General features: G+C 39.8%; 1 protein-coding gene across 8 annotated transcripts in view; it reads right to left on the bottom strand.

Moving 5' to 3' along the window:
• The window catches only part of FRYL (FRY like transcription coactivator), a 260,634-nt gene that overhangs the window by 24,745 nt on the left and 211,550 nt on the right, over positions 1-24,339 (bottom strand). For all 8 annotated transcript variants that reach the window (XM_044225780.1, XM_044225783.1, XM_044225781.1 and 5 more), the window contains 10 exons: positions 22,845-23,452; positions 22,422-22,519; positions 17,911-18,081; positions 15,354-15,494; positions 12,338-12,535; positions 9,199-9,360; positions 9,001-9,075; positions 8,488-8,664; positions 3,657-3,860; positions 2,669-2,836 (listed from right to left, as the gene is read on the bottom strand). In XM_044225780.1, the coding sequence (XP_044081715.1) occupies positions 2,669-2,836; positions 3,657-3,860; positions 8,488-8,664; positions 9,001-9,075; positions 9,199-9,360; positions 12,338-12,535; positions 15,354-15,494; positions 17,911-18,081; positions 22,422-22,519; positions 22,845-23,452 (2,002 nt within the window). The remainder of the gene's footprint in view (positions 1-2,668; positions 2,837-3,656; positions 3,861-8,487; positions 8,665-9,000; positions 9,076-9,198; positions 9,361-12,337; positions 12,536-15,353; positions 15,495-17,910; positions 18,082-22,421; positions 22,520-22,844; positions 23,453-24,339) is intronic.

The following is a 24,339-nucleotide window of genomic DNA, read 5'->3' as shown; positions in this document are numbered from 1 at the left end:
TCTATCAGAAGTTTACTGTGATTATAGCTCTTTTAATAACCCAAAATAAAAGATTTCCCATTTGTCAAGTAAACAAAATGACAACACCCAACTATTAACCTTACTGCTTTTGTTAAGAGGGTATTTCTAGTATGAGTCTGTGTTCCCTTGTTTCTTTTTAAATTTTTTTTTTTTTAAGATTTTATTTATTTATTTGACAGAGAGAAATCACAAGTAGGCAGAGAGGCAGGCAGAGAGAGAGAGAGGGAAGCAGGCTCCCTGCTGAGCAGAGAGCCCGATGCGGGACTCGATCCCAGGACCCTGAGATCATGACCTGAGCCGAAGGCAGCGGCTTAACCCACTGAGCCACCCAGGCGCCCTCCCTTGTTTCTAATGAGGCCTTTTTACATGCTGTGATCCAAACCGGATACAGCTGACAGATTATGAACTAGGAATTAACACTCACACAACAAGCCTCCCAACAAGTGAAGGGAATACAGTCTACTTCAAGTGCATCTCTAAACTGGTCGGTCCTCTCCTGGAAACATGCCTCGTTTCATGACTTCTTTCGGGCCCCATTATCTCTTGCTAATACTGTTCTGGTTTATCTCCCCATCTCAGCCTCCTCCTGCCCACCCCCCACACCTCCAACAGAGAGACTTTGCTAGAACACAAACCAGACGGTGCCTTCCCCTGATGACAGGCGCCTGGTCTGTGAGCTCATGTGACGAGTACTAGAACCTCCTTTCCTTTTCAACATACAAAAAGAGAGATTTTAAAGAGCAAAATCAGATCCTGTCCCTCTTCTGCCTAAAACCCTCTGACAGTTATCTGCTGTGTGGCTCTCAGACAGGACCCTCTCTGACTCCTTCTCCATCCAGCTCTCCTGCTCCCCAGGATCAAGCCTCAGGGTGGCCTGTTTTTCGGCTACCCCAGGGCCTTTGTACCTGCTGCCTCCCCAGTCTGGAACACTGCCCCCCCCACATCTTCTTGTCACTTAGGTTTCACCTCAAACGCCACTCCACCTTTCTTCCTCACCAATTCCACGTTACTGTTAGATTTTCTCAGTGCAACTAAGAGGAAGATCACTTTCTGATATGTTATTTATATTTTATTTGTCTTACCTGTTTATCATTCCTTTTACTACAATTAAGCTCCAGAAAACCAGGAGCCTTTTTCCACATAGTGCCATATGCCCAGTGACCAGAATAGCAACCAGCAGGCAGTAGGGGCTCAGGAAACATTGGTTAAATCACTGAATACCTGCACGGCCTGTACTCTCGCCTAGGGTTCTGGTATGGTACTTGTCACGTAACAGGTATCTCTTGAAACAGTGAAAATTCATGACTTGTGATCACCCTGAGGTCAAGTCTAAGTCTTCAGTGTGGCACGTAGGACCCTTCTCATCCTGGACCCTATCCATCTCTCCTCTTCCTCCTCCTCCATCCAATTCATTCTCTAGAAATACTCAATTTCCTGCTGTTACCCAAATACACCACGTTATTTCACGTTGCTTTGTCTTTCCACATGTCCCTTTGCCCGCAATGTCCCAGATGCCACGAAACCTGTCCTTCACCACCATTACCCCACTGTACAGCTGATCAGCCTCTCCTGAGTTTTCACAAAGCCCGGGATATGGCTCTTACTAAGTTTCTCATACAGAAATGTAATGCCTTTCTCCCCAACCTTCTCTGTCTTCCTTAATAGACAATGCACTTCCTCAGAGTAGGGGTCACCAAGCCTTATTCAAACACCTAACTCAATGCCTGGCATGCAGGCAAATTTCAATATTTGTTGAGTTATCTACACTTAAGCCATACTAGTCATACATTGAAAAAAATGCCAAAATGCCTTCACCTCAAACTCTGGTTACTGTTAAAAATTTTTTACACTGTCAGCCTAATAAGAACAGGAGAATTCAACTAACTAAAATAGTAAGATCTAGTAACATTAGTTTGGTTACCTGTGAAAAAATACAGTATTTTCCTAATAGTTACCAAAGCATTAAAGCACATATGACAAATCTATAGCAATTATAGTTTAAAAAAAAAAAAAAAAGAAAGAAAAGAAAGAGTATCTATAATAATCTTAAGAAAAAAAAAAAACCACCAAGAAAACTAATACTTACTTATTTTTGGTCAGTCATTAGCTTGGAATCTGGCTTACTTCTCACAGGCCTTTCCAAAAGTCATAATACTAGTAGTTCCAACGTCTTTTAAAAAGGTTTCCTTTAACCAACCGCTAACGCAGCTGGCCTGAGGTTTTAATCCCAATCAGAGCACCAATCACATAAACCCCAACACAAAGCAAAAAGAGAAGAAAAACCAAAAAAGCGGCCCTTCCAAGATCCAGCCCCAAAGAAGATGCTCGCCACCCCCAGGAAGCGTCTGTCCATTGACCTAAAATCATACTGGGCGACATGAAAGGCTCATTCAAACACTCAAGATTATTTTTAACCTGCAGGTCATTTCCTTAATCCAGCAGCTTTTCCTTCTTTTTTTTTTTTTTTTTTTTTTTTAAATTATCAGATTTGTCTATTTCATTTAAAATAAAATAACCGAACAGGTTAGAAATACTGTCCACAAATCAAGTTATCAGATGAAAACTCTTTCAAAAGACAAGCGAGGGAGGTAACCGGCTGCTAAAACGAGCCCAGATTGGCCAAGCACCAGCCCGCCTTTCTCCCCACCTCAGGCAGCTGGCTGTTAGCATTATCTAGAGAAGCCTCCAAACTTGGGGTCTCATCTCTGATTTGAAGCACTTCTTCTGTAGAGACGCTGCCCGTGGAATCTTGAGACTGAAGAAGTAAATCGGGGGGGTCCGGCCTTGTTTCATCCGCGGTGCCATCATTGTTCAACTGAAGGGAGAGACAGTAGAGTGAGGAGTTCGCTCACGGGTCGGGGATGGTCACAAAGGCCACAAGGAACAGACTGTCTGTCATCAGGTAGGTGGGGAGCTTTGTTAGAAAGAGCTTCTTTGACCTCCTACAATGACCTCTGCCCCCCCTTTTGTCTCCGATGGAATCGGTGCTGCCTCGGCTCACACAAGGTAGGTCTCACCAGGCAAAAACTACAAATGTGGAAAAGCCCCGCGTAACCATGTCTATCTTGACCTGAGAGTCATTATTTTTTGGTCCTATATGTAATTTTTAAAAATTTATTGTTTGAATTCACATATGCTGTACTATTAGTTTCAGAGGTGGACTCGCCATCACTCGGAGAGAAGAGGCGACGTTCTCAGCCGCTAAGGGGTGCTCAGCCTCCACGTAAATGCTTAGTCCTGTCGTGCACGGAATGCTGCATTAGCAGTGCAATTTCTTTCTTTCTTTTTTTTTTTTTAAAAAGATTTTATTTATTTATTTGACAGAGAGAAATCACATGTAGATGGAGAGGCAGGCAGAGAGAGAGAGAGAAGAAGCCGGCTCCCCGCTGAGCAGAGAGCCCGATGCGGGACTCCATCCCAGGATCCCGAGATCATGACCTGAGCCGAAGGCAGCGGCTTAACCCACTGAGCCACCCAGGCGCCCCAGCAGTGCAATTTCTAATTTTCATTTCAGCATGTGCATTGTACCCACGGTGAAATGAAAATCAGAAAAACCAGGACAGAGTAATGACGAGGTTGGAAGTTAAGAGGGGAAGCGAGAGCGACTGTCGCCGTCTGGGAAGGTGACCGTTTACCATCTGCGTGCGTGAGAGGATCTGGCTTGCGGTGAGCGCCGCTTCTTCCTCGGACGACTCGTCTGTATCCTCCTGGTTGGTCAGGTTCAGGCTGGGGGTGCTGCTGGAGCACTGGTACTCCTGCAGGGATGGAGTGTCCCCCTTGTCAATACTGTCCAGCGAGCGCCTGCGGACTCCCCAGTTGAAATTGTCCATACTTTCACCCTGGAAAAGCAAGACGTGGTTTCTAAGACGCAGGTACGTGTGCAGGTGGCAAACATGCTACACCAGGAAAACATGTACCCGGATGAAAAGCACTTACTGCATCATCATAAGCAGAGTTTCAATCAGCCCTTCAAAGTCTCAAAACTTTTTAAAACTTCCTTAAATATTTATACTTAAAGAGATCAAAAGATTTGGTTGATCCTGTTTTAACTAAATAGTTTTCTGGACTTTCTATCATGTGTGACCGGGGACCAACTAAACCTACCATCTAGGCCATTTCTATTCTAACACACAAACACAGATGAGACCGTGAGGAAGACACATACGTCACAAATGACAACACATAAACGGTTCACAACACCGGGCTGCAACTTACCTGCAGTTCCTGGTTAGCAAAAAGGAAAACACACAGAATTAGAAAGAACGAAGACAAACATTTAAATATACACTACACTTTGGGGGAAAACTCTTTGTGATTTCTCAAACCCAAAGACTGATTCAAGCTCTGGATTAAGCTCTGAGTAGGAAGCCAACAGGTGATTCAAATTACTTTTTTATGCAAGATATATTATGAAGAAGTCAGAGACAGACACTTAAAACAACATTTCTATGATACACTCTGGCAACACGAACTTTAGGAAAATCTTCGAAGTTTACATGGATTTTAATACTTGATACGATGCAAAACTGACTTAAAATACCCACATTCAGTCGACAACATACAGGGTCACAATTATTTTAGTCTGCAGGATGGTTCTGGCTAAACCCATTTTTTGCTATAAAACAGTTTAAGATCAAGATCAAAGCTATCAGAAGATAACCCTGGATAACATCAAAAGTTCAAGAGGAAATAGGACAGATTTCAATTTCATGCCACTTATGGGTTTATGTAAGTTACGTGTTGGTTACTCTAAACCGACCCTCCTTCTGCAAGGATGTAATTCTTATATTCTCTCGTAAGCCCTGATGTGAAAAATTACAACGATTTGGCCAGGCAAATAGGATTTGTCTTCCTTTTTACTCAAGAGGGATGGTCCTGAGTAGAGGTTTTCAAATTTTTTAATAAAGCAAAAGAATCATTCTTAAAAAAAATTTATTTATTCATTCATAAATAAAAATTTATTTATATTTATTATAAAATAAACATTTTATTTATTTGAGAAAATATTTTATTTATTATAATCTTTATTATTTATTTATTATTAAATTTATTTATTTATTTATTAGAGAACTGTTTTCTCTCTATCTCTCTCTCTCTCTGAGCAGAGAGACCTACTTGGGGCTTGATCCTAAGACCCTGGGATCATGACCCAAACCAAAGGCAGCCACTTTACAACTGAGCCACCCAGGCACCCCAGGAATACTTATTTCAAATGAGATTTAAAATGGAAGTCAACCATGCAAAACTGATGTACAAAACCCAAACTGCTCTGGTTGAAAACAGGTAGCCAGGAGCTCTGCCCATTTGGCCCTAGAATCTTTCCCTGTTTCTCAGGCTATCAGAGGCCCTAAAGGTCAAAGTTTGAAAAGCTATCTTCCTACAAGATATTTCAAATATCATTATGTAGTGGCATACAGCCCTCAATCTTTATTTGGTGAATTAATGAATACACATGGGTAGCTTTCCAGGTTGGGGGTGATTTAGAAGTTTAATGAACAGTCCCATTTGATTTGTAGCAAAGTGTTTCCTATTACCCTGTTTTAAGCAAGACTATATTTAGGTTTTTAAAAATCTTTATTATTTGATTTGCCTAATTTATGAGGCATAAATTAACACCACCCTCCCCAAATCACCGACTTGAAGAAAAAACTACATTAAATATCTTTAATCTAATTTGACTAAGGTTCTATTCAAATACTGTATTTTGGCGGGGGCGGGGGTGGGCACCTGCGCAGCTCAGTTAAGAATCAGACTCTTGATTTCGGCTCAAGCTATGGTCTTAGGATTTTAAGATCAAGCCCTGCGTTGGGCTCCATGCTGGGTGTGGAGCCTGCTTAGGAGTCCCTCTCTCTCTTGCTCTCTCTTTTCTTCCCCCACAACTCTCCCTCCCTCCTGCCAAAGGAAAAAAAAGAAAAAAAAAGCCATATTTGTTACTACTGACATGTTAGGTTATGGGATAAACTTGGAAGCATTTATAGAGTTCTTAAAAAAAAAAGGCAAACACAATAAATAACCTTACCATTACAAACATGTCAGGAGCCTGTCTGCCTTTAGAAATTTTAAACTCTCAAATGAAAAAAGCAAATAACTACAAAAGATTTAGAAGCTGCTCATGATGCCCTTGAGATAGGGCCGCAGGCCTCTTCGATCCGTCACACTTTTCTTACCTGATTATTCAAGCCAGCCCTATTTCCTACAACATATTTTTCAAATTGGGGATGTGAAATCAATTTTAGAGGGTGATGGCCTGCCATTTTGGGGAAAAATAAATGGAAAAGAATAGGAAATATCAGTGTGCATAATAGAGTAAGGCTGCATATTCTTTTTTTTTTTTTTAGTAATCTCTACGCCTCATGTGGGGCCCGAACTCATGACCCCAAGGTCAAGAGTCATACTGCACTGACTGAGCCAGCCAGATGCCCAAGGCTGCATATTCTTGAAACTTTAATTTAATTTAAACATTTTTAAAGATTATATTTATTTTATTTTAGAGACAGAGAGAGAGAGAGCACACTTGAGCAGGAGGAATGGCAGAGGGAGAGAGTCTGCAAGCAGACTCTGTGCTAAATGGGGAGCCCCACGCAGGGCTCCATCCCAGGCCCCACGCAACCATGACCTGAGCCCAAACCAAGAGTCAGAGGCTTCACCGACTGAGCCGCCCAGTCGCCCTGAAACTTGAATTTTAAAGGTATGTGTATTTAGATACTCGGACATGATATAAAATGTATTAACTATGGATTATGGTTAAAAAAAAAAAAAACACAACAACTTTAAAAGCCACTGCCCTAGGTGGTGCTGAATAATACTTGTTTTGAGGCTCTGGTGACCCCGGGTCTGCGGGAACATGTCGGTGGTGAGCCATTATGGAAGCCTGTCCACTGCCAAGCTAGTGCAAAGGCATTTGGTTGGACCCAGGGCCACCGCGCGCATATCCTTCTCAGTGCAGGGAAGGCTGAAGCATGGACGAGGCCCTCCCTACACGGGTCTCCTCCCAGCAGCTAATGCTGTGACGTGGCACCGGCCATTAGGTTTCACTCCCCCTCACCTATCAGAGCCAAAGGAAAACATCCCTTCAAGAGAGTTATGGGAGTGACTTTCAGTTCTTCGGGGAAAGACATCTCAACTGACAATGGTGTGGCTACTAGACGACAAGCCATTAAGGCTTCTGGAATAGAGATATTTATAAAAATTTTAGAGCGCACGTAGAGTGCATGTGCCATAGACGTTTCAGGCTTAGGAGCTGGAAGTTTAGGGGACTGAGCTACAGAAATAGGTCCCTATATAGACCAAGACAGTCGAGACAATCCTATTCTCCCCACCACAACGACTTTCCAGAAATTAGCTAATGTCCCAGTGTAGCCCAATCATACGATGGGAAATGTGCTAAAAATGTTAGGAGAGCAACTTCTCCACTTCCACTTCCTCAGCACAAGAGCATCTCTGAAGTGACCCTCACTTGCTTTGAACCCTGCTGCGCTGTGGACACAAGCATCTGGCAGAGACGTGCAGAGAGGGGCAGAGCCTCGCTGGCTGCAGAGACGTAACCAGAGACCTCACTGAGCTGTATCCGAATAAGCTCTACCTCTGGCCTCTCTCGTTCTGTAAGCTAATAAATCTAGCTTCTGACTTAGTTTCCGTTTCGAAATCACCTACGCTGACACACAACTATCAACGGATTCTAGACTGACTCAGTGTAGAGGAGAAAGAAGCCCTCCGGTGCTAAACGAAATGAGTCATTTGGGGGAGCTGGCTACATCGTGAAGAAGAAAATGGTGAGGATGTCACAGGTAGAATACCGGTCATATGCCACAGGAGAAAGTTCTAGAAAGCCGAAGTCTTTGTACTCACGTAAGTTCATTTAATTTAACTTAACTTAGTGTAAGCGTCTGTACTTATACTTCAAAACGGTGTTTGATAAATTTTAATACTTTTTAAAAAAAATCATTTTGCTGCATCTTAACTTGTTTGGCTCATGTGGAACATTTAAGTCTAAGCATGCCCTAAATTAAAGACCTACTTTGGAAGAAACCCATTTTTCACTTTTTATTTTCTGGGGAAAAAATTAAAAATTAGATTTCCTCTTTCCTCTTTTGTTTCAGACTACTGCTACTGACTAAATCATGTTTGTTCCCAATTTAGATTTTTACCTTCTTCTTTTTTTAAAAAAAATTTATGGACATATATATATGTGTATATAGTTTCAAGTTTTCTTTAAATTCCAGTTAGTTAACATATAGTGTAATATCAGTTTCAGGAGTAGAATTTAGTGATTCATCACTTCCCTACAACAGCTGGTACTCATCGCAAGTGCCCTTCTTAATACCCATCACCCATTTAACTGGATTTGTACCTTCTTCTTCACCTTAACAAGTAAAGATCCTATGGTCAAATCCTTAATTCAAGTTTAAATCCTTAAACTTGCAAGTGTAAACTATAAATATGATAATGGAGAGCCCACATCCTTACCTCTGCATCTTCCAATTCAACATCTAAAAAGTCAAAATCCTTAAAAACGCCAAACTGCTGTTCACTGCTGTTATCTTCCGCGGCTACCTCTTCCTCCTGGATCATGTCTTCTGTTGTAGAAATTAGGCTGGTCTGCTGGTCACCGACTTCCAAATCCTCATTAGAAGAAAATACAACCTGAGCCCCGGCCAAAAACAAAAACAGAAACAAAAGCCACCAGTCAGCTTTGTCACTCTGTGTCTGAGGACTGGTGCCTGAGAAGCCACCATAGGTCTCCTCTGTCAATGAACTCCGAGCTTTAATCTGGTTTTCATGTTAACATTTAACTGACTGAATACTTAATTACCATAACTGCCCAGTGCCACAGAGACCAGTAATATCTCTTTCATTCTTAGTTAATACCATAAAATAAGGGAAGCAAGAAGAGGCAAGCAAGGAGATGGAGGCATTTCCATTTCTTCACGGAACAACGGGATTTTTAAAACTTTTACATGTGCGGTCATGGTTACTCACTGATGGATTCTTTGGAAGACCAGATTCCGGACCACAGAGAGAAAGCACATTCATTAGCTTTTCTCTTGTTCTTCGCTAAGGGGAAAAAAAATTCAGAATGTTAGGATTACCGATCAAGGCAAATTCTCGAGCTTTCGTACATATAACAAAATTGATTCTTCTATAAATTTTTGCTTTTGATGGTTTATTTTTACGTACCTGTGATAACTGTGGCCTTTTCCAACTAACAGGAACCAAGGCATTAGAATTAGAACCAGAAGAAGTGGAGGAAGTACTCCTAGTAACAGCAATGACCTTCGGTTTCCCGTTTCTCCCAGCTGCGCTATGTTGGTCGCCATATTTATTTCCAATGATTGGTGTCTGCACAAAAACAAAAATGGTGGTGTCTGACTCAGATATTCTAACATGAAAGGATTAATACTGTATCTATAAGGACATTTATTTTTTTTTACAAACAACCAAAAACAATAAAAGGTGAAAGATTACTTAGCATGAAGTAGATGTTACAAAAATCAAAGGTAGTGATGTCTTTTTTTAAATTTATTTTTAAAAGTTTATTTAAGTCATTTCTATAGCCAACGTGGGGCTCAAAACACAGCCCCAAGATCAGGAGTTGCACGCTTGTCTGAAAGAGCCAACCAGGGGCTGCCCATGATGTTTTCTTCCTTTTTTTTTTTTTTTTTAAAATCTGGAGACTTCGCTTTATTGAAAATGACTCTCTGAGAAGACTACAGAGACCTTATTCCTATTTTAAATAGAGATCTGCTTTTTTAAAAAACCACCACCTCCTCATGTCTCCTCAGGGTTATAAAATACATCCTCTTTGAAACCTCAGAAAATATTAAGATGATTTAAAAAAAAAAAAACCTGTAATCTTATCACTTAGATTTAGCATCTATTAACATTTTGGTGTTTTTTCCGTTCATATTGCTGTATGTGCTTCAATAATGTACTTCTGCCAATATTCAAGTTAAGTAACAACTCCAAAGAGGAAGATACCTATGTAGCTTCTTACTCCAAATCTGATGTATAACATTCCCAAATTTGTATCAGTAAAAATTCTGTGATTATCCAAAACTCATTTATATTTATTCTGGCTTTGTGAAGTGTCTTGAATTTATATTTGAAAATAATATTCAAGCTCATCTGTGTATCAACCAAGTCCCTTTATGATGTGGCTCCTGCTTATCTCCCAGACATCAGCTTCTACCACACCTGCCTGAAGCTCACACTCCAGCACAACTAACTTGCTGTTTTCCAAACACACCACATTCTCATGGACCTACATTTTGGCACATGCTGCACCCTTTGTATGCAATATTCACCAACCAACCAAACCTGTGATCATCTTTTAATAGGGACACCAGACTTCCAAGGAGGCCTTCCCTAATACCACACATCCGGGTAATTACATGTGGACATCTGCTTGGTGTTGGGTCCTTGTTTCCACTGCTGTGTTACACGTGAGCCCTGTGGACCTTGTGTGATTCATCTCTGCTCCCCCACTATATCCCCTCTGCCTACGCAGAGCAGGTACTTGGGAATTCTTGAGGAAACAAATTGAAATGAGGCATATCAAGTGTTTTGAGAATTCTTACCACTGCTTTAGACAAGATAATTAGGAACAGGAAAGCCTGGTTTCTCCATCATGCCCTATGCTAGAATTCTGATATTAACTAAAAAATTAGCAACAAACATAGTTTCTTTCTATCTAAAAAACATAACCCATAAGCCTGGGATAAATTCTAATACCAAGACTAAACAGCAAAATAATTTTTTTAATCTATGTGATCCTGATTGATATAAAACCAATCAGATCTTCCTTTTTTTAAAATTTTTTAAAGATTTTATTTATCCATTTGACAGAGAGAGACAGAGAGACACAGCAAAAGAGGGAACACAAGAAGAGGGAGTGGGAGAGGAAGAAGCAGGCTCCCGCAAAGCAGGGAGCCCAATGCAGGGCTTGATCCCAGGACCCTGGGACCATGAACCGAGTGGAAGGCAGACACTTAAAAACTGAGCCACCCAGGTGCCCCTGGATCTTTCTTTCTTTCTTTTTTAAATCACTCTCAACTTCCTTACAATGCTTGTTCAGTAACGTCCTTCTTGAAAATTCCTTCTTTGGCTTCTAAAAGATGATTTTCATAGCTCCAAGGCCAATAAGAGTGGGTTCTGGTGTTGGGGAAATAAACTGGGGGTTCCCAACAAGGGTCAAAATTTTTTATGTGAGATTTGTGTTAAATATGTGACATAATAAAGGGCCAGGTTCCCTTCTGCACTGGGCCCTGCATCACTCTTTAAAGTATTAGGCTTCTTGGGTCGTAGTTTATTTTAGTTCTATTTCTCCTTTCACAGTTTTAACTGTCACTGAAGATCCTACATGATTACTTCCATCCAAGTTTTCTTCCAAAACTTCAGATCTTAAAATCCAATTACCTACTAGGCAGCTTATGTGTCTTAGTGTCAGAGTTGGTTTAGTCAAGACTGACCTCATCACCCTCCCATTCCGGCAAGATCTGTTCTCCTTGCCTTCTCACTCTCTCTGAACAGTACCAACACTCATCTTGCTGGCAAAGCGACTGTCCTTGATGCCTCTTCCTTACTTAGTACACCTCCTCTCTCCTTCCCAGGAAACCCCATTTAGGACTTCCTTAGGCTTTCTGAAACCCATCCTGACCCTCTTCATTTCCTTGGCAATTGCCTAGAGACATTCCAACATTATTTTTTAATTATTCTAACAGATTCCTTATTGACTTCCCTCCCCTCCACTCTGGTCTATTTTTCCATTCTGTTGCCAGAGTGAATTTCCCAAAATGCAAATCCCACTATTTCCACTCCAGTTACAATTTTTTTAAAAGCTTCTACCGCTTCAAGATAACACCATCTTGTTATGCTGCATGCAAGGTCCTTATGATCTCGCCCCTTCCTGTGCTTTCAGCTCTACCTCCCATCCTACTCTACACCTCCATTCTCTACAGTCTGTGCCGAAATTTCCAGAACACCATGCTTTCTCACACTTACAAGGCTTTATTCATACATCCTGCTCTTTCTTGCATTAACCTTCCCTCCCCAAATTCCCCTATAAGCCTGTCAAGGCTTACTTCATGCTTCGACACGCAGATCAGGTTAGAGGTACATGCTGTATCTTCCTACAGTACTTCTGACTTCCAACCAAAGCACTTCTCACAATGTTTACTCACCCATTTTCCCAAGAGTATGTAGACCGCCCCTAATGACAGGGCTTTTCCCCACTACCACCCCATTTTCACAGCACCTGTCGTTTCCTACTATTGCATGGGTGAATAAATGAACAAACATTTCTAATAGAGCACCTTACCTCAGAGATATCAAAATGAAAATCTAAGGTTTTCCCAGGCAACTCCTTAGAGACATTATTAAAAATCTTGGTGAAGGAAATTTCAGGAGAACCTAGATCTCCTCCATAGGTCTTGGGTATATCATTGGGTACAACAAGACTTGCAGAGCGAGACACCACCAGTTTTAATATGTTAAGGGCTTCCTTCCAGTAAGGACTCTGGTTTAAAAAAATAATAGGCAAATAAGAGTTACAAATACATATTTAACTATGAACAAAAATTAAGTAATGAAAATACTGTTTTTACAAAAACTTTTTATAAATCATTCATTTTGACTTTAAGGTCCTTTAACAGAGGATCTGAGTTACAACAGGTAAGGAAATTATTTTCTATTGTCGGATTCATGAGACATCATATACATAATGCTACCAACTCAGAATACCTTGCACTTGTAAATATTAATTTAGAAAGTCTATGTAGTAATCTCACCATAGTGGTAAACAAAGGGGTTGTATATATATGAACTTTCTAGATGCATGAAGTTATGGCTTTAAGACTCCAAACTTAAAATATTTAAAGTCTTGGAGATGATTTTTAATGCATATTTTCTTTTTCAGGCATAAAGATATTTAAAAAAAACTAAAAAAATTTAGATTTTTCTTGACGGCCCAAGCCCAAATCTGAATGGTAGGATCGGTATGATTTCTAATTTTGATTGGTCGTTACAGCTAAAGTGGTGTTCTCAGGGGTTACTGAGCTGTATAGGGTGAGTTTTTCCCCTACATTTGTGCCTGTGTCGTCTTCTGATTGGCCAGTGGAGAGATAAAAAGGCCCAGTTATTGGAGTTATTAAGGTCTTTGAGCTATTTTTTTCCTTTCAGTTTTGTGTATTTCTACCAACATAATTTAAAAATTATTTTCATGATCATAACAGATACTTGTAGAGAAGAAGAAGAAACAATTTCTTTTTCTCTTTTTTTTTTCTCCCCAGCAAGAGTGTGCATGTGCAAGTGGGGGTGGGGACCCCCACCACACCCAGAGAGAGAGAGAGAGAGAGAGAGACTCTGGAGCAGGCTCCACACCCAGCACGGAGTCCCACATGGGGCTCGCTCTCAGATTTGGACGCTTTACCAACTGAGCCACTCAGGCGCCCAAAGAAGAATCAATTTCTAATAAAGATTTTATAGTATTTTTTTTTTTTTGCCATCTATTGAAAAGCATACACATTAAAAAACTGCTTTTTTTTTTTTCTGACTTATGGTCACAAAATTACACCTCAACCTGTACTCTACATACTGTGTCACAGTTGACCATTCTGAGAGGAAAATATCACTAAAACAATAACCAACAGCAAGTGAAAAGTCTTTGGCAGAACTGAATCATCCAATTTCTCTAATAACATCTTGGTATGAGAACACTGAAAGCACAAAATATTTAATAATTATAAAAATGTCCACATAGATATTGTGACATTTTAAGCACGTACGTCACTGTAAAAACAAACAAACAAGTAGTTTATATTTAACAAAGTTATGACATTTTTTTCTTACAGAAATAATTAGAAGCTCTGGACACTGTAAAAAGTTAAAACTTCATCAGGGGTGTTTCTACAAATTATACTGGCAGTTGTGCTTGAAATACAAAAGATTATCAGGAGGAGTTCCATTCTGTGAAATATTTTATGTTTGAATAAAGCAGAAGTCACTAACTGTGGTGGCCCATCAGCTAAATATGACTTGGGTTCACATAAAATTTAAGAAATTTGGGTCAACATTTCAAAATTAGGAGGTTTTAGAGAAAAACCCACATTTCCAGCTTCTCTACAAAAGTTATGTGTTCTCGCCACAGTGGATCTGTCCTCCAACATGGCACCCATTAGGGAAAGCTAAGTTGTGCTGTTCCTTTTGGATGGGTAATATGCCATTCACTTAGTCAGAAATCTATGCCCTCTTATGATCTCTCGCTTGCCCAGTGGACAAGTGAGCCTGTGGTTCTGAACATAAAAAAAAAAAAAAAATGCATCTACACTTTATAAATTAGTAGTTCAATGTGGTATGTGTCTCCGTGGGAGACCCAGCAAATATCTGATGAGTTAACTTCTTGACGCCTTAAGAAGAAAAGAGAAATGTTCTTTAGAAAAAAACATGTAATTGTTATTCGGTTGTTATTTGGCGAAACATTAGTCACTGAGAAAGAAGATAGAGAAGATAAACAGGGTCACAAAGGAATCTTATGCTTGTTGAATATTTGCATTCACTGACCGTCAGGGGAATATAAAAAGAATTTGGATTACCTAATAGAATAATGGAAACCAACACAGTTTTATTACTTTCAGATATGGGCTACAACAAAACTCATTGCTAACCAAGTTATTTCCATTTGTAAGTTTTGCTTTAGTGAATGCAATATAACTGGAGTAGAAACAAAATATTCATTTGTTTAGGCTCTTAAGAGAGTTTTTCTCTTTGATAAGTTGTAGCCACAATACTTATCTGCTCAGCAAGGCCCTTCTTAACAGGTAATTCAAAGGTGAAATTCAGCACAGATCAGAATGACTTGTCATCATTTACATGAAACCAAGTTTGATTTCCCACATTCTATATATCTGGGCTCCCTATATCAGACACACAAAGCAAGTCTAAAACACAGACTCTATGAAGAGCTCTTCTGTTTCTGAAAGTAGCATTTGTTAACTATGTAAAACCTGGTGAGTAGCAGGAAGGCCCAAAAGAGTCACAAGTGTACTGTCCAGAGGTGACAAGAGCTGCCATCTGTGTACATTCTTTCTGGTCATTACTGAAATATACATCCACAGATACAATGATTCAGCAAAATTAGGAGTCCTGCCAACCCTACCATTCAGATTTTGCTTGTTGTCACTTACACCAAGAACATCTTTTCCATGTTGTAAATATTCCTGGAAACCTGACTTCCGGACTAACCTACTTCTCTACTCTGGGACCTTTAAAGGGTTTTTTTATGATTATAAACTGTTTTGCAATGAATGATTCTATACATAAATGTTGTGTTCACTCACCTGTACGTATTTGCCAATAATCTTTATGATTTCCAGATTAAATTGCTTGACTGGGGCAGCAGAGAGGTCAATGTGACTCAAAAGACTATAGATGATCTGTAGTAGCGACTGCTGCATGCTGGACAGTCCTTTTTCTAACAGCTAAAATAGTATCAAAAAGAATACTTTCATTAGGTTAAGGAAAATTCAATATTTATATTTATGATGTTGAAAACATAATAGATTTAATCCATGATTTTATGGTTAGATGAGAAATCTACAAACTAATATATAATAAAGGTAAAAGATAATGTCTATTACTGTTACTTGTCCTTGGTTGAGAAAGGATCAATAATTACTTTTCATTTTAATCTTAGTTTTTTTTTTCATTTCCTTAACTAATTTAAGTTGACCACCATTTATTCTAGGTTAAGAAAAAAATCATTATACCACCATCACCAAAGAATACCTACCCCCAAACCATTCATACCAGGCACCTATCAGCTATGTGATCTTGGACAAGTTTCTTAACCTCTGATTAACCATGATTTTTTTTAATTATTAATTTTTAAATTAACATATATTATTAGCCCCAGGGGTACAGGTATGTGAATCACCAGGTTTACACAATTCACAGCACTCACCATAGCACATACCTTCCTCAATGTCCATAAGACTTTAAAAAAAATAATAATCATGTGATTCCTGGGTGGCTCAGTTGGTTAAGTTTCTGCCTTTGACTCAGGTCATGAATTCAGGGTCCTGGGATCGAGCCCCATGTTGGGCTCACTGCTCTGCTGGGGAGTCAGCTTCTCCCTCTACCTCTGCCCTTCACCACTCACCCCCACTCATGCTCTCTCTCAAATAAATAAAATCTTAAAAAAGAAGAAAAAGCAGTCATACTATCTAAACTTCATATTGTTTATGTAACTGGTTTCAGTACTGTTGTCAGTAATAATTTCCGAATTAATAATGATAATAAAACAAGGATAACTTACATTACTGAGGGTAACATCTAGGGCAAAGCATTCTCTCTACAGAGTGAAAACCAGTCACATATGTGGTACACACAGGCTGTCCTGTCCCAGTTCCAGACTCCATGACCCCAGGATGGGAGAACTAGGGCTACCTTAGTGGTGAGCTTGATGGTGACACCAATGTGAAGCTGATCTAAGGAGTTGACTTCAAAGCCAATGGAGGAACAGGCTGTAGAAGTTAGCCTTGGTTTTATGTTGGCTCTTGTCCTAAAGGTATAGGTATAAGATAAACCTAGCTAGAGACTTGCATTTATTCAGGTTAAGAAGCTGCTACACAGATAGTTCCCATTGTCAGCTCTCTGTTTTGCTGTTTAAGATTTTTTCTTTTTAAAAAGTACTCTCTACACCCCCCAATGCAGGGCTTGAACTCACAGCCCCAAGATCAGGAGTTGCATGCTCCCCTGACTGAGCCAGCCCGGTACCCCTGCCCCATCATAATCTCTCCTAAATCTAAGGTTGATGGTAGCAAACCTATCAAAAGCAACACCTTAAAAATGCACACCAGTCCTAAAGCATGCTATTAAAGTCAATATCCGTGACACAGCCAGGCTTAACAGTGTTATGAACAAATATTTAAAATGTTTACTGAGTTAGGAATAATTTCTTTTAAGCTGATACAGTGTTTTACATTTAATTTTTAGAGGTCAAGTTTTTTTGTTTTGTTTTGTTTTTTTAAAGATTTTATTTGTTTATTTGACAGAGATCACAAGTAGGCAGAGAGGCAGGCAGCAGGGTGGGGGGAAGCAGGCTCCCTGCTGAGCAGAGAGCCTGATTTGGGACTTGATCCCAGGACCCTGAGATCATGACCTGAGCTGACGGCAGAGGCTTAACCCACTGAGCCACCCAGGCACCCTAGAGGTCAAGTTTTAAAAAGGAAGGTATCTCTATTATAAGCGGACAAGCATTTTTAGTAACTAGGACTTTTTGAGATTCTTTGTGGATATCTAACAATAATTTACTTTTTTAGGTATGATAGTTCCTCAACAAATAAATATGTACTTTCTATGTTGTTGTAGGGCTAGTGTTTTTATAATTCCATCTTTAGCCACCCAAATCACATTTTAGAACAGGAAGCAAAAGTATCATTAAAATAAGAACTTAGCCAGGAGAAAAAGCCTTTGCATGCTGTATTATTCTAGAATGGGATTTCAAAGTCAAGAACTAATTTTTTTAGAAGCAAAAATTATAACCATTCTCTAGGATCAAGACCACTGAAAACCCATTTTCAATTTGAAATAAAGGTGAAATGTACATTTTTTTGAGTTTTATGTCACCTAAGGACAGTGAGTGAGAAAATACACACTGAAAATGAAAATGAAAAAAAAAAAAAGCCCTTATACTTGACAGTATACTTTATACTTTCTTTCTACTTGAAAAGGAACTACCCGTATCTTCCTTTCAAAAAGGATGTTATCTATATTCACTTTCAAAGACAATTTCAAGATTCATTAGTATCAGTACTGCTTCTAGAACTAAGTCTACTTGAAAAATTTCCCACTGAAGAGTTAAAAAGGACTTTTTTTTCCTTTTGGTAAATTTACCTCTGCAAGGTAAGTCACAAGATTGAACGTAGTATCTGAGAAGGAGTCATGCAGATATCTACATACGACGTTGATCCAGTTGGAGCAGTCCCTAGAATAGGTGTGCGCACTGTACAAGCTCATCATGTGAGCCAGGTTGACAAGCGCTGGGCATTTTTCTTCTGCACACACCTAAAAAAACAAAGGAAAAAATTTCACTCACCTAAAAGAAAGCCAATTCAAAGTTCAAACTTTATTTTATACTAAACGTTTTTATTCAATAATTTAGAGATAGATGTTGAAGCTTTAATGCATTTTATTTTAATACAGTAGAAAAGAGAGAAAAATAGCAAGAGGCATTCTTGAGAGAGTAACGTAATGGGTAACATGGAAAGATGATTATGATGTTGAGAACTCCCATGGGGGTTAAATAGTAGGACTTCTGTTTTTGTCAGTCTGATGCTTTGTAAAGCTGCCTCTGGCAAAACCCATACATGGTTTTGGAAATGGTACATATCGTTAGCAGCTGTCTTGTAAAGAGTTTTGTTTTGTAAAATCCCTACGTGGTTGGTTCAGTGCACATTAACGCAACAGGCAGGCTCCACGGGGTTCAGAGACGCTGAGCCAGAGCAGAAACGCTTTTGTCTCAAGTTCCCCTGCTTCTCTGAGTAGGACAGTCAACTGCAGAGGCGCTCACATGTGTGACCTATTCAAAGGACTTCCTTGGGGCTCTGATAAAACCCTGAGTGCTGCCTCTCCAGGCCATCCTGCAGGACCCCGTGGATGAGAACCTGCAGGACGGACATCAGATCCCTCTTCTGGAAACCTCCACAAACTCTTAAGGTCCTTGGCCAATAAGTTAAGCCCATTTCAAAATGTGCGGACTTCCTAGAGTTTGTCTGATCCAGTATTACAGAACCTCAATCAAGTACCCTTGACCCCTGAACAACGGAGGGGCAGAGGGAGTGCGGGTCCACTTATATGCAGATTCTTTTTGATAAATACAGGATAGGACTGTACAGGTATTTTCTCTTAAGAATTTTGTAGTAACATTTTCTGTGCTCTAGCTTACTTTATTCTAAGAATATAGTATATGATACAGGTAGTGTACAAAATATGTGTTAAATGACCTGTTTACATTATCAGTACGGCTTACAGTCAACAGGACATTAGCAATTACTTTTGCGGACAGTAAAAAGTCTTTTGCAATTTTCAGCAGTGCAGGGGGTTGGTGCCCCAACCACTGTGTTGTTCAAGGTCAACTGCAGAATATTGCCTTTTAAAATATATGTACTTTTCAACTTTCAGATGAACGTTAACTATTACTCAGACTCATCATGTGGATGTTATCACTGGATAGGCCTGAAACAGGAAGGCATGCGAGACTGCGGACTCCTAAGTCCGCAAGATAGCAGTATCTTGGAAGTTATTTTATAAGTTTGTTAAAAGAAGCTAGTTTCATGCATTACCCTTTTACCCATAAGACAGACGGGGTAGGCAGAAAAAAAATTTCCTTGATGTTCATTTGTATTTCAAAATCCAATAATCATACTATTTTTAATAATCACTTAATTTAAAAATTTTACAACTTATTATCTTTTTAGGAATCATCTTACTATTTTAAAGTAAGTTCTTTAAAATATTAAAGCATTCTTTCCTGAAAAATAAGTCATTCTTAAAGAACTCTTCTGTCCTTAAAAAATATTTTTTTTAAAGCATGATTTTTAAAAAAATCTGTTGCTGAAAAGGGAGAAATTGTTAGGAATAGATGCTGTATAATTGTAAATTCAATGGCTTAGATTTAATTTTGGAATTTTTGAATGACCGGGTTAAAGTATGACCCCAAAAGAGTATGTCTTATAAGCAAACATTTTTAGCATACTATTTTTACTATAATGAGTAGCTTAAAAGGACAATATTTGTCCTAAGTGTTGCCTCACTTTGAAGTTCTGTGCTCTCCACAGGCACAAACAGAACCAGGGATATTTGCATAATGAGGAAGCAAATAATGGCAGAAAATGATTTTCAACAGTTTTAAGTGAGAGGATAATTAAGGAATCAATTTAATTCATATCCTGCAGGTTGCTGAAAGCAGACAGAGGGAACCTTTGTGTCCCACTCAATAGGAAGAAAACAGACTTAAAAACAATTTATGACTCATAGAAAGCTGTGTTTGGTTTCTTAAAAACAGAAAGGTATCTGGGAGTTTCCTGTGCTTCCACAGCCTTTAGGTCAGCCCAGACTGCGCTCCTGGCTTGGGCCAGCATTCGGAAGGAGGGTCTCCAACAGCATCCCCTGCCATTCTAAATGCTCCTACTTCCCTCATTAAAGGACTGGTGCTTTTTATGTTTTGAAATCCCCAAGTAAGCCAATTTACTTTTTTCCCCTTTATATGTTCTTTCTGACCTCTCACCAAAAAAAAAAAAAAAAAAAAAAAGAACTTGTTTATGACATTCTTTTAATGACAGGTCATTAGAATAGTAAAGTGAACAATATTTTAATTATTTTGTATCACTTTCAGACCTCATTAATGCAAATGTATGTTGCTGGGGCTTTATTAGGCAATCATTTTCAAAATTAAGATATGTTTCCACTAACTACAGTAATGGCTCTTCTATTTATTTATTTATTTATCAAAAAGATTATTTATTTATTTATTTATTTAACAGAGATCACAAGTAGGCAGAGAGGCAGGCAGAGAGAGGGGGGCTGGGGAAGCAGGCTCCCTGCTGAGCAGAGAACCTGGTGCGGGGCTCGATCCCAGGACCCTGGGATCATGACCCGAGCCAAAGGCAGAGGCTTGAACCCACTGAGCCACCCAGGACCCCAATGGCTCTTCTTTTTAAATGCATGCTTTTCAAACAGTTATGTTAAAGATCTCTCCATATCTAATTTATTAATTTAGCAATTTAATCAGAGAGGGATTCAAAAGCATACTTTATTAAATATTACCTTGTCATTTATTAACAAGTATCTCTCAAATTAACAAAAAGGATTCTGTGTGTGTGGCTGTTAACGGGATTCATGGGGCCAGGGAGGCTCAGAAATGACTTTGCACTTGCCCGTGCTAGGATCCGGGCCCTGGAGAGGCGGGTGCTCTCTTTCTGCATACTTGCCTTTTCTATCTACTGTTGTGCTATTTGTTAAATGACCTGTAGCTATTTAAAGATTTGCTTATATAAAAAAGCTTGTTCAGAGAATTTCACTTGCTTATTCCCTTTTGTTGCAAATTTCTCTGATTTTTCTCCCCCCGCTTTAGCTAGGTTATCTTCTTTCTGCTCTTATTCACATCTCCCCCACCTCAGCTGATTTCCTATTATACATACAAGCTTGTAAATTTAGAGAATGCCTTCTCATGACTGTTTATATTTTCAGTCTGTAAAGCCCTTCTTCCAAGACTCAATAATTGACAGAAAAAAAAAAGGAAGAAGAAAGAAAATTAAGTTTAAGCAGAAGGCAACATTCTTTATTGTTCTTGAAATTATCAAAAAGAATAAAAATCCTACTCTTCTTTAAAATTATAATTAAGAGCTCTAACACTTTTTAAAAAAATTTATTTATTTGACAGAGAGAGATCACAAGTAGGCAGAGAGGCAGGCAGACAGAGAGAGAGAGGAGGAAGCAGGCCCCCTGCTGAGCAGAGAGCCCGATGCGGGACTCGATCCCGGGACCCTGAGATCATGACCTGAGCCGAAGGCAGCGGCTTAACCCACTGAGCCACCCAGGCGCCCAGAGCTCTAACACTTTCAAACAAATGTTAACGGATGATTTAAAAATCGGTACATTCCTGTTTCAGAAACCTTCGAAGGAAAGAAAATAAGGAACAGAATGAAGCCAACAAAGAGAGGTGAAGAGAATGTTAAAAGGAAAAGGGCAAAAGTAAGGGGAGAGAGAACTTTTGGAGTCACAGAGCGTATTATTCCCTCTTCTTCTCAGGGCCTTTGCACATGCAATTTCTCCTGCCTGGAAGCCTAACCTCACCCTGCTCCTTGTTTCTCATCCAGGGATCTTATTTTGATTTATCCTATTCAGCCTTCATTGTCTAGGCAGACTTTTGCTCTCTGTGCCCCTGGAGACCTGTCCTTTCATTGCACACTTACCAGACTCTAGGGGACTGCCTACTTACTTGCTTACACCCCTACTCTAAGACCCACAGGGGCAAGTATTCTGTCTCCTTTGATTATCACTGCATTTCTGGCACCCAACCCAGTGCTCAGCAAGTATCTGGTAAAACAAATGAATGAACTGGAGACTGACAGAGAGGTAGAAGATAAAGTAGGGAAATGGAGCAGAAAAAGACTCGACTCAGAGGAGCAATAGGCTAAACAAATAATTTTATTCACTGTGATTTGAAGAGTGGTAGCTTACATCATTACTGTAAAACGCCTTGAGATGCATGAAAAGAATAAAAATTTAGACGTGAAATTCACAGAGGAAGTGACAGTAGAAAGACTTAAGAGATTCCCCCCCTTTAAGATAAACTCCAGAAAAATTTCCCTTTAGCGTTATCTGTCAGCATAACATTTGCTTACCTTGGCTATTCGACTAGCTGTTTCTTTGCAAAACTGAGTTGGGCTGTCAAAATGCTGGATTAAGTGAGGCAATAAGCAAAGGATGTTAAGAGGAAAGCCTATCAAAAAAAAAAAAAAAAAGCAAACAATAACCAATTTTATTGCACATGACTTTAAAAACCAAAGGTATTTTCTTTGTGGTTCACGGAAACCATTTTCTTTTTATTTCTTCAAACACCTGACCTTCTACAATCTTTTTTGGTTTTTTTTTCCGTTTTGCTTTTACCAAGGAACTGAAGCTATCTCATGTACTCAAACAAACAAGCAAACAAATCAACCCGTGACTCTGTGTGGAAAAGCGGAAATTAGTAGACTTCAAAACACATTAGTCTACACTTCACTCCATTCAAAAGCAGAGAGCTGGTGCAATTCTATGAACATCACCTGACAGCTGGGAAGGATCCACCAGCGTGAGTTTGGAGACAGCGATGAGTTTACTGAGGAGGTTCACGGTCATCTCTTGTGTAGAGACTGAGGTAAAACCCTTAAGGAAGAGCTGCTGAAGGCCTGGAAAGTTATTCCATTTCAATTTGCTTTGTACATTTTCAATCTTCTCTCGACTCTCCGATTTATCCAAAGGCAAGTGGATAAGCAGTTTGTTCAGAAGCCTGAGCGCTAGGAGGTACTCGTACTCATAATCGGATTCTAGTAACGATGCTGCTATCCAAAATATGGTGGCCATCAAGTTGGTAGGCTCAGTAGTGGACTGCACGTCATACATTCCCTTCTCTCTCAGAGAGGAGAGGCTTCTAGTCCTTGCTAAACTATTGCTATGGTTTATCCGTCCGTCCATTATATCCAGTGTGTTACTCCGCCGCCGGTCACCTCTTCGGTCACCGATGAAACTTAGTCTCAGAGAGTTACTTCTTGCATTGCTGTTGTATCCCAAGTAACTGCTACTATTAATGGGGCTTGTGCTTAGATTGAGCTGTCCAGTGCTTTTCCTGTTAGCTGCATACTTGTTTCCCAGTATAGGGTCATGGTATGAGGTTCTGGACCAAAAAATAAAAAGAAAGAAAAGATAAATGCCATGTACCATCACTTGTTGTGCTAGCTCAATTTTACTCTTGAAAACACTGAAAAAGCACTGTTAATCAGGAAAAGTTATGTTAGAGTGTATCTGACTTGGCTTATTCAAATTTCGGTTCTTTCCTCCATATGAAAGCGAAATGTACAACAGTATCTTTCCTGCCGTGGCTAACTGTGTCCCGTGAGCTGGATGACGTTTGATTTGAAGTAAAAATTCTGCCACAATAATCACTGGCAACTTTCAGCTCTAGGATTTAGTCCGAAGCAGACCTCATTTGTCTTAACCCCAGACTGATGGTTCCCATGTCCTCATTTCTGTCAATGCACACTCTTTCCCCCAAAAAATCAAGCTCAAAAATTTATTTTTGATCTCTCCTTTTCCCTCACATCCAATTATCACTGATTTCATAAAAATAATGAGAGAATGCTGCTTATAGGTGCCAGCAGCATGCAAAGTGCTAGGAATACTGAAGTCTGTTGGGAGACGGGGAGATGTAAACATTTATAGCTTGTTAATTACTGTTATCAAACTCTGAAGAAAACCCCACGGGAACCCCCAAAATGGAATAATTCACACCACCCTCGGGGAGTTCGAAATGCTTGGCTAGGTGGTGAGATGGGTCTTGAAGGATAAGCCAATTTGGATTTGCGAGGAAGAGAAAGGGGGAGAGGAACATTCTGCGGCTGCTGTGAGCCAGGAGGGGGCTGGCCTGCTGCGTGCGACGCAGTGGGACGCAGTGGGCAGGGGGACGTTGGGTGTGGCAGGAACAGAGCTGGGCAGTGACGCTGATGCCCCGTCGTGCAGCAGAAAGATCTCTGACCAGGGCCTCAGAAGAACACCCTGCCACTT

This window comes from Neovison vison, chromosome 11 (assembly GCF_020171115.1).
Source record: "Neovison vison isolate M4711 chromosome 11, ASM_NN_V1, whole genome shotgun sequence".
Taxonomy (NCBI): Eukaryota; Metazoa; Chordata; class Mammalia; order Carnivora; family Mustelidae; genus Neogale; species Neogale vison.
The sequence above is the reverse complement of the archived record's forward strand: the minus strand, read 5'-3'. Positions and strand labels throughout refer to the sequence as shown.